At 42.4% G+C, this 11411-nt stretch overlaps 1 protein-coding gene across 1 annotated transcript in view; it reads right to left on the bottom strand.

Moving 5' to 3' along the window:
• Positions 1–8845: 8845 nt before the first annotated feature.
• DNAAF10 (dynein axonemal assembly factor 10) overlaps positions 8846–11411 on the bottom strand; it is a 28201-nt gene continuing 25635 nt past the window's right edge. Inside the window, exon 8 of the mRNA XM_055242772.2 lies at positions 8846–10509. Coding sequence (XP_055098747.1) covers positions 10302–10509 — 208 coding nt within the window. The 3' untranslated portion in view covers positions 8846–10301. The remainder of the gene's footprint in view (positions 10510–11411) is intronic.

Here is an 11411-nt window from a genome sequence, read left to right as displayed (position 1 = left end):
TTATTTGCTTACCCTTATCACCTCTGAGCAGTGGTGTTGTTTGCATACAGTTCTCAGTTTCTGGCATGTTAAATTTAGAGGTACCCCGGCTTCTTGGAGGGATTAGAGTGTTGCGCAACCCTCAGGGAGGTGCAGGAGAACAGCACTGAATGAAGGGTCAGGAGAGGAGGGCCTGGGTCTGTCTTCAAATGCAGAAATTGAGTGCAGAGTTCTTGAAGGCCTCTTCCGGCACTGACGTTCTGACTGGCTATGAAACTTGGGTGTCATAAAGAAGAAAAGTTGAAGACTTAAAAGGAGGAAGTGTGAGTGTCTTCAGCCTCCTCTGTGAGGGAGAATTGTGAGTCTCTTGACCACAGTTTATTTTGTGTTGCTTCTTTTAGCTGCATGGTCCATACGCCAAAGGTGGGCAGGTGAAGGGCTGTTACTCACTAACTTGGTAGTGCAGAAATGGCTTTTAAAAACAGTGGCTATATGGCTGGGCACGGTGGTTCAGGCCTGTAATCCTAGCACTTTGGAAGGCCAAGGTGGGCGGATCACCTGAGGTCGGGAGTTCGAGACCAGCCTGACCAACATGGAGAAACCCCATTTCTACTAAAAACACAAAAATTAGCCGGGCATGGTGGCGGATGCCTGTAATCTCAGCTACTTGGTAGGCTGAGTCAGGAGAATTGCTTGAACCCAGGAGGCGGAGGTTGCAGTGAGCTGAGATCGTGCCATCGCACTCCAGCTGGGCAACAAGCGCAAAACTCCGTCTCAAAAAAACAAAACAAAACAAAACAGTGGATCTGGCGCAAAGAAGATGGAGAGAAATTCTAGAATTCCTGCAGGAAGTTAAGTGATGGTATAAAGAAGTTCTTACTCTGAGAAATACTTCATTAAAATCAGAACTTACAGAATAAACGGTTGGTAGGAGATGGAGGCATGTACTGTTTACTTTACAAAATAATTCCTCACTTTATAAAAAGCCAAATATTTTCTCTTGGAAGTCAGCCTTGTGATGCTACCAGTAAGACTGAATCTATAGTAAAGCTAACGATCCAACTTTTGGTTAAAAAACCCATTCTGTAAAAACAAGCATAGGCATGCTATGCAGTGTTGTTAAATATGAAGTGGGTTTTTTTCATAAACACAATCACATTTTTGGAAGACATTTCTGTAAGATAATGTCTTTCTCTAGGTCCAATTTGGCTTGCGTGCCTGCTGGGAATTAAACAGGATAGATTTTTCCAGCTGCATTCGAAAGACAAATTCCGTTTCCTTGTGTTGAAGGTCTGCAATGCCCACATCTCCCACAAGAGGGCAGCGCACCACTGGGTCTTCAGTTACAAGCACGGCCTGGGATTCGGAACGCGCGGCTGAGGGGCCTCCTTCCCTGAGGAAGAAAATCCACTGAAAGTCGTGAAGAGGCAGACCTTATGCACCACGACATAATTGAATTTCATATCTCACGAACCCTGCGTATTTGCCAGAAATTTTCGGGCTGTTCTCATTCAGAAAAGGATGAAATCATTTTGTGTGTTGGATAGTCCTTAGACATTCCCAGAAAAAAAAAATTATTTTTCACGTATATATGCAAAGTGTATCCAGCTAAATCACAAGCAAAAGTGATTTTAAGCAGGTACCAAGACACGCCGGATCATAAAGACACTGTTCTCGGAGACTTCAATCTCCTTTGGTGAGTTTATGGACACGCATGAGGTAAGCTGCGCCGTTCATGTTCTACTGCGTGTGACTTTGTACTGCCCCTGAGTGGAAAAGGTATTTGGGATTCTAAAGAAGTTATTGTTAAGCAAAAATAAATTCCCAATAAAAGAAATGTAGTATGAAGATCAATTTGAGTGTGTAGGGGGAGTTTTCCTTTCCTATTTTTGTACTGGGCTGGGCTTGCATTGGTGCACAAAAAGGATAATAAAGGTAACTTAAAAAAACAAGTTTTCCATGGTGTCTGGTTTACAACAGCTGATGGAGAAGATACAATTGCCAAAAGGGAGTACTGGGTGCCAAGACCCAGATCTGGCCTAAGGAAGCATGCACTGGTCGCGCCCTAGTTTTCACCTCATGGGAGGATGCAGCCAGGGAGGCCGTGCTTGATGGCTCTGTCAGGGCGGCAGAATCCAGTTACACCTCCCAACATCCATTTCCCTGCTTCCTCAGGACCAGAACTCGCAAATGGTAGCCGGGTATAACACTGCACACAATCAGGTTTATCCTTCTTGGTCTCACTGTGATAGGTGTGAACACAGGACCAAATCATGACCAATGGATACAAGCAAAAGTGCTCTTCAAAGTGGCAAGATGTTCTTTTTCTTACTTTTCCTACTTTTCTGATATCTGGAATGTGGATGTGATGGTTCAACCGGAACAGGCACACTGGATGATGCGTCATCTTTATTTTGGGTTTTCAGTTACCTGCAGCTGAACCTAACCCTAATCAACAACAATGCCTTCAAAAAATAGGCCAGAGGTAAGATGGACGTTTTTTCTGATTACTTGTTGTATCATTATTTTATCATTTTAATCACCAACCAACATTTGCTTTTATTTATTTATTTATTTATTTATTTATTTATTTATTTATTTTTGAGACAGTGTCTCTCATTTTGCCCAGGCTGGAGTGCAGTAACACAGTCACCACTCACTGCAGCTTCAACCTCCTTGGCTCAAGTAATCCTCCTGCCTCAGCCTCCCAAGCAGCTGGGACTATAGGCTGTGCTACCACACCCAGCTAATTAAAAAAAAAAAAAATGTTCTGTAGAGACAATGTCTCACTATGTTGCCCAGGCTGGTCTTGAACTTCTGACCTCCCAAAGTGCTAGGATTACAAGCGTAAGCCACTGTACCTGGCCCAACATTTATTAAATGTTGTATTAAGGGGCCAGGGGCAGTGGCTTATGCCTATAATCCCAGCACTTTGGGAGGCCGAGGCAGGTAGATCACTTGAGGTGAGGAGTTCAAGACCAGCCTGGCCAACATGGCAAAACCCCATCCCTACTAAAAATAAAAAAATTAGCTGCGTGTGGTGGCACACGCCTGTAATCCCAGCTACTTGGGAGGCTGAGGTGGGAGAAGTGCTTGAACCCAGGAGGCGGAGGTTGCGGTGAGCCAAGATCACGCCACTGCACTCTTCCTGGGTGACAGAGCAAGACTCAATCTCAATTAAAATAAAAAAGTGTTGTATAAAGGAGTGATCTGGTTTTAAATTGGCTTAGGGATAGAGTTGGATCAGAACACCATAAGCAAAGTTCAGTTGTTAAAGAATCCTTCATAAAATTGCTCCCCCATGACTGTATAAATGCAGCTGTATTTGGTCACAGCCCTTTTACCTAGAATCTCCTCTTATGCTTTAAGTTAAAAACACAAAGTCAAAATCCTGTTCCTTCATTCAAGCTTGATGTTTGATGTAAAATATACAAAACCTATGGACAACTGCATTAATGGCCATGGCACTGTGAGGATAATCTGCATCTGCTTTCACTGTGCTGTTCTGATTAATAACCATTTTTCTGGTTCTGGGGTTAAGGACAAGGGTTTAGCCTCTAGATCCCTACACAGTGACAAAGATTCACAGAGTTTTCATACTGCCATTTGTTCATCCTAGATCCAGTAGGGAAAATGGATGAGTAAAGAATTTCTCACCACTCCAGGCAATATGCAGGTACTTAGGGTGGAATAATAGAGGACATTGTCCTAGCAGCCCTGAGTCCTCAGCTGGTTGGACAAGGGACAGAACTTCTGTCAGCAGGTCCTGCTAAGTCTGAGTGCAGCCTGGGCCCAGTGCCCCCAAGCTCTCAGAGCAGCATTAAGCCCCGTTTTATTGGGACTGCTGGGTATGGCCCTGAGAATGGCGCCTGGCAGTCTAGTCTCATCCAAAGCAGGGAGGTGGGGCTCCACAACACAGTGAGAGTGGCCAGACATTCAGAGATAGAGGTTTCCTGGGTAAGCGTAACCAACCCGCCTTTTAAAAAACATAGCTAGCAGATGCCGACGCCACCGGAAGCCCTGTACTACCAGCGTGGTCAACTCCACCGTGTTCTTAAAAATCGCCATCGACAGTGAGCCCTTGGGCCGCATCTCCATCGAGCTGTTTGCAGACGAGATTCCAAACAGCAGAAAACTTCTGTGCTCTGAGCACTGGAGAGAAAGGATTTGGGTATAAGGGTTCCTGCTTTCACAGTTATTCCAGGGTTTATGTGTCAGGGTGGTGACTTCACACGCCATAATGGCACTGGTCCATCTATGGGGAGAAATTTGATGATGAGAACTTCATCCTGAAGCATACAGGTCCTGGCATCTTGTCCGTGGCAAATGCTGGACCCAACACTGACGGTTCAGTTTTTCATCTGCACTGCCAAGACTGAGTGGTTGGATGGCAAGCATGTAGTCTATGGCAAGGTGAAAGAAGGCATGAATATTGTGGAGGCCATGGAGTGAGTGCTTTGGGTCCAGGAATGGCAAGACCAGCAAGATAACCATCGCTGACTGTGGACAACTCTAATCAGTTTGACTTGTGTTTTGTCTTAACCACCAGACCATTCCTTCTGTAGCTCAGGAGAGCACCCCTCCACCCCATTTGCTCGTAGTATCCTAGAATCTTTGTGCTCCCGCTGCAGTTCCATGCTTTCCTTATTCCCTTCCATGCCTAGCTGGATTGCAGAGTTAAGTTTATGATTACGAAATAAGAACTAAATAATAACAACAGCAACAAAAACATAGCTAAAAGCCAATTGCCCACATATTTTTCAAACGAGTCATAGCGCCTGATTGCAGATGGCTATGTTATAATCAGGTTGCACAAGCCAGCTTCATATCTGAAGCCTGCATGTTTCACTTACTTTAGGGGACAGTCCGGTGGCCAAAGGAAAAAAAAAAGTAATTACAAAGTAGCATTTCCCTGGAAGGTTCCAGGCCACCCCATGAGAATTATTCCAGAAATCCCTTACTGAAACACTCTGTAATTTACCACCACACGTAGCAAAGTGCTGTAAGTTAAAGAATGGAAACATATTTGCAGTAAAAATTGCACAATAGTCTAGAGCTTCAGGGTTCTGAGACGGTTTTTTTTTTAGGCTTCACTAAGGCCTGGATGCATTATTTTAAATATTGTCAACACCTATCTCTAATTCCACTCTCACAAAAAGACTTCAAAACAATTACACAGAACCTCAGATAAATGGACATGAAGAAGGTTCTCATTTGGCAAACCTAGGCATTTTGGCACCTAGGGGTTCATCCCTCACTACATATGAAAATGCGCCATTTTGGTTTTTGCATCAGTTTGGTTTACATGGTCTAGTGCTGGAGAGCCTCATCATTTCTTGGCATACTGAAACACAAAGCCATGGATTAGGGGAGAGGAGTGTCCAGTGACTCCTGGTCCAGGAGGCTACCTGTTTTTCACAGGGCATCGCTCTGTAGATTCAGGAGAGTAAACCCATTTTATCTCACTTGCCAGCAGTTGGTAGTGGCTCCTAGCAGAGTGTGATAAAGCTTGTGAGGCTCAGGGAGAATGAGTGGCATGATTGATTAGTCATGTCTGCAATAAATTAGGGGCAGGGAAGGGTGTACGTAGATGGGATAGGAGTATCTGCATTTGAAGCAATGTATTTCATCAATTCGAATGAGCACATCCTTCTGCCCATTTATGCATCTTTGAAATTAGTATGCATCTTATAATCACTGCACCAGATTGTCTTTTCCAAAACTAGCCACAGTATTTCAAGTCTCACGTGCTTTTTTTTTTTTTTTGAGACGGGGGTCTCACTCTGTCGCACAGGCTGGAGTCCAGTGGCATGATCTCAACTCACTGCACACTCTGCCTCCCAGGTTCAAGCAATTCTCCCACCTCAGCCTCCCAAGTAAGTGGGATTACAGGGGTGTATAACCACACCCAGATAATTTTTGTATTTTTAGTAGAGACAGGGTTTCACCATGTTGGCCAGGCTGGTCTCAAACTCCTGACCTCAAGTGAGCCACCTGCCTTGGCCTCCCAAAGTGCTGGGATTACAGGCGTGAGCCACCACGCCCAGCTCACATGCTCTTTCAGAACCTAGCCAAGACCCCATCAAAAAAGTAGAATTTACTTCACCTCCACAAAGAATTTTAAAAATTTAGCTGGGTGTGGCAGCACACACTTATAGTCCTAGCTATTCTGGTAGCTGAGGTGGGAGGATTCTTTAAGCCCAGGAGGTTGAGGCTGCAATGAGCAATGATGGTGCCACTGCACTCCAGCCTGGGCAACAGAGCAACAGAGTGAGACCTTGTCTCTCTCTCTCTCTCTCTCTCTCACACACACACACACACACATACACACACACAGAGAGAAAGAAAAAGGAAGTAGAATGTATGTCCTCTGCCCTTGAACTTGGGATAGGAGGTTGTGATTGCCTTAACTAATAGTGTGGCAAAGTGATTGCTAAGTAAATTATGAAGCTAGGTCATTCAACAAGATAGCTTCTGCCTGGTCTTCTCTTGGGATGCTCACCCTTGGAACCTGGCCACCATGCTCAGGAACCCTATGCCATGTGGTGAGCTCAGCCCTTGCTTCTCAGATCTGGTTGAGGTCCCAGCTAACAGCCAACACCAACTTGCAAGTAATATGAGTGAGTGCCATCTTGGAAGCAGGTCCACCAGCCTTTAGTAGAGCTGCCTGCCTCATGCTATATGGAGCACAGATGAGCCTTCCTTGCTGAACCCTGCCCAAATCATAGACTCCTAAGCAAAATAAATGACAGTTAGTGTTTAAGATATGAAGGTCTGCAGTGGTTTGTTATACAGCAATAGGCAACTGAAATAATCGTGGTCAGCCAGGCTGCGGTCTTGACAGCTGTCATTGCCTGCATGTATGTATACACAAAAACATGTTGAAGAAGTGTCAGTGAATTGAAAGGAAACCCTGAAGGCAATAGCAGAACATGTTTTAAAGAAATGCTACATCACAAACACTTTTATGCACAAAGGACAATATTATAAGGAAAACCATGAACACTGATGGCTCTGAATTCAAAAAGTGATTTAGAAGAATTAAACTCTGAATATGAAGGAATCTAAGGAATAGCATACCAAATTTATTTTGTATAAATTTTTCTTTAATTTTTTTATTTCCATAAGTTCGGGGGGAACAGGTGGTATTTGGTTACATGAGTAGGTTCTTTAGTGGTGATCTGTGAGATTTTGGTGCACCCATCACCCAAGCAGTATACACTGAACCTGATTTGTAGTCTTTTATCCCTCACATTCTTCCCATCTTTCCCCGAGTCCCCAAAGCCCATTGTCATTCTTATGCCTCTGCATCCTCATAGCTTAGCTCCCACTTATGAGAACATACAATCTTTGGTTTTCCATTCCTGAGTTACTTTACCTAGAATAATAGTCTCCTGTTTATGTTTTCCTTTTTAAGGATGCACACAAGTGATACAAAATGGAAAAAAAAACTATGTGTAAATAAAATTAAAAGAACACTCAGGCCGGGCGCGGTGGCTCAAGCCTGTAATCCTAGCACTTTGGGAGGCCGAGGTGGGTGGATCACGAGGTCAGGAGTTCGAGACCATCCTGGCCAACATAGTGAAACCCTGTCTTACTAAAAATACGAAAAAATTAGCAGGGCGTGGTGGCGGGTGCCTGTAGTCCCAGCTACTCGGGAGGCTGAGGCAGGAGAATGGCATGAACCCAGGAGGCAGAGCTTTTAGTGAGCCAAGCCAGCCTGGGGGACAGAGCCAGACTCTGTCTCAAAAAAAAAAAAAAAGAACACTCAATTAATATAAAGCAAATAGTAAGTGATAAAAAAAAAAAGCATTTTATCACAGTTTCATCATACCAGCCTAGCATCAGTGGTATCAATGACATCTTAGATTTAATGAAATACAGGTGTTTATTGTTGTTGATTCTATTACATTACCAAATACAAGTGTCCTAGGAGAGATTTCCACAAATTCTCCATTTTTTTCTTTACAAATTAAAAAAAAGCAGATATAAACTTTTTAAAAGTTCAATTTAATTTTTACTTTCATAATTATATCCCATTGTTCTATAAAACATTGGGGCTGGGTGAGGTGGCTCACGTCTGTAATCCCAACACTTTGGGAGGCTGAGGCGGGTGGATCATCTGAGGTCAGGAGTTTGAGACCAACCTAGCCAACATGGTGAAACCCCATCTCTCTTAAAAATACAAAAATTAGCAGGACATGGTGGTACATGCCTGTAATCCCAGCTACTCGGGAGACTGAGGCAGGAGAATTACTTGAACTCGGGAGGCAGAGGTTGCAAGTGAGCCAAGATCATGACACTACACTCCCGCCTGGGTGACAGAGCAAGACTCCGCCTCAAAAAAAAAAAAAAAATGGAAACAACAACAACAAAAAATGCTTAATTTTCTCAATGTAATATTCCAAACAAGTGACTCTCCATGATCACTTGAAATCACATAGATTTTACATATTATGAATGTTTTAGTTGGCTCCGTTTTCTTGAATGGCATAGCATCAGTGTATCGATGACATCTTAGATTTAATAAAATACAGGTATTTATTGTTGTTGACTCTATTACCAAATACAAGTGTTCCAAGAGAGACTTCTAAAAATTTTCTAAACTAAAAAAAAAAAAAAAAACCTTAATATTCTTAACTTAATATTCCAAATAAATGACTCTCCATGATCCCCTGAAATCACATATACTTTACATATTGTGAATGTTTTAGGTGGCTGCGTTCTCTTCAATGGAGGTAGGAAGGGTAGGCTTAATGAAAATGTGATAAAGTCAATAATTCCAAAAGGCTTAGCTAAAGATACGGTGAACATTAAAGAAACAAAGTGAATTAAGAACTACTAATTAAGCATTTATAAAGCAAAATGATGCGACAATGTTAACTTTATTACTACTGTTAAGGTAACAGAATCAAAGCTTCCATAGATCTCAAAAACAGAAGTTTATTCATAAAACGCATTTTTAAAGTATGACCAAAAATAAGACTACAAAACTCCTACAATCTTGTACATTTCACCATCACTTACCACAGTCAATAACCAAAAGTCTCACCAATTCAATTCCTGTATTTTAAGTAAAAAAGAGCTCTTTAAAATCAAAGCATTTTGTTTTATGAATTAAATTGCAGAAAATGGTTACCCAAATCTAGACCAACCGTGCCATTTTGATATCTATATCTATATCTATATCATCTATATCTATCTATCTATATATATATTTGTTTTTTTTTTTTTTTTTGAGACGGAGTCTCACTCTGTCACCAGGGCTGGAGTGCAGTGGCGCAATCTCGGCTCACTGCAATCTCCGCCTCCTGGGTTCAAGCGATTCTCCTGCCTTAGCCTCCTGAGTAGCTGGGGTTACAGGCGCCCGCCACTATGCCCAGCTAATTTTTTGTATTTTTAGTAGAGACGGGGTTTCACCATGTTGGCCAGGCTGGTCTCGAATTCCTGTCCTCGTGATTCGCCCGCCTTGGCCTCCCAAAGTGCTGGACTTACAGGCGTGAGCTACCACGTCTGGCCCACCATTTCGATATTTTATACAATAATATTATGTCCAGAAACTTACACTGAAATCTCCCAAAATGTATTTATGAAGGTTAATTCAGTTTTTCCAAGGCAAACTCTTTTAAACCAAATGAAATGATTCCCACCACAACATTATAGACACTAAAACATAACACAAGCATAAAGATAAAATATGGAACTTCAGGGACACAGAACAAAATCTGAAATATGTTTAATTATAGACAACTATTGACTTAGAAATGTAAGGGGGAAGAAAAGAACTGGCCCTGGAGATAGTTTACTTGGTGCTTCTGATACCCACGTGCAGCAGCAAGTCAGCAAACACAGCCCGAGAGAGGCTGGAGGCTGGCCCAGGAGCTTGTGGCTGGGGTCTTTTATCATCAGCCAAATCCAGCTTTGTTCAATGAGGGTCAGAGGACTCCAGAACCTATCTTACATTCTGTGAGTGTTCCTCTGGAAGGTTTCAAGTCCAAAGTCTTTTTTTTTTTTTTTTTGAGACAGAGTATTGCTCAGTCACCCAGGCTGGAGTGCAGTGGCACAATCTCGGCTCACTGCAACCTCTGCCTCCTGGGTTCGCGCCATTCTCCTGCCTCAGCCTCCCAAGTAGCTAGGACTACAGATGCCTGCCACGACGCCCGGCAAATTTTCTTTGTATTTTTAGTAGAGATGGGGTTTCGCCATGTTAGCCAGGATGGTCTCGATCTCCTGACCTTGTGCTCCACCCACCTCGGCCTCCCAAAGTGCTGGGATTACAGGAGTGAGCCACCGCGCCTGGCCTCAAGTCCAAAGTCTTGAAGTCAAATTTTATTGAGCTTCGTAACGATCAGTACTCTCACCGTTTGGTCAAATGAACTACAGACGCAGAGACCCCTTTTATCTGGACTCCAATCCAAACTTGAAATGGGCTGGGTGGACAATGTAACATTCTGCAGAAGGCTTACAGAACCTGCGACTCCCATCTCTATTCCCTCAGAATCTTTCTTTGACCGCTGAATAGGGTATTCACTGAAAACAAGATCAAAATGGTAAGAGCGCATAAATCTTAGCTTTCACCATTTTATTTTTATACATACACTTCAATGACTCTATTTCTCAGTTGGTTACTGGGACTAATAAATACTTAAAGAATCTTTCTAATACTGAGTTGTTTGCAAATAAAGAGACAATTTCAACCTCAATCCTATCCCCAAAACATGTCATAAAAAAGGGTTATTAGTTCTACTAAAAACTTCTAAAAGTCATTTCTGTTCAACATGTATCTATATTTTCTCTTTTAATACGAAAGTTCTAGGTTGACCTAGGATTCTTTAATACATTTACTTGGTGCTTTTGGCAATCTTTTATTTATTGTAATTTTTCTCCAGATTTAGATTGCTGGCTATCACAGGCAAACAATGTGCAAAGGCAACGGCTGTAAGTAACATTTGCAGAACTTCATCTAAACACTTCCAGAATGAAAAACTGATGCCAGCTTCTAACCCCCGAGCTCCATTACACAGATCCAAGCCTAAGGACCTTTTGTGTGCCATTTCTATGGGAAGGCATCACAGAGTAGAGATGTTAGACCTAAATGTAATTGTTTCAAACAAGAAAAAAGTGGTTCTGAGAACATTTGACTTTTTTCAACTGAAAATATAAATTTATACAGTAAGAAAAGCAGAAGGTTAAAGTCATAAATCCTATTTGGTCTAGATTTGAAAAGGGGAAAGAAAATACTCCTCCCCAATGGAGATGTGTTCCTAATAAAATACAAAAGTATCACTCCTCAGAAGGCCTTTTAAAACCTACTAGTATCAATTATGACAACATCTTTATTTCATAAATGCTGGCAAAGGCCAAGAACGTAAGAAGCACAAAGCCAATCAGAAGCAGAATGGAAATGGAAGAACAATCTACAGGTGGATGAT

This window comes from Symphalangus syndactylus, chromosome 14 (genome assembly GCF_028878055.3).
Source record: "Symphalangus syndactylus isolate Jambi chromosome 14, NHGRI_mSymSyn1-v2.1_pri, whole genome shotgun sequence".
Lineage (NCBI taxonomy): Eukaryota > Metazoa > Chordata > Mammalia > Primates > Hylobatidae > Symphalangus > Symphalangus syndactylus.
Note: the sequence above shows the minus strand (reverse complement) of the source record. Positions and strands in the feature narration are given on the sequence as shown.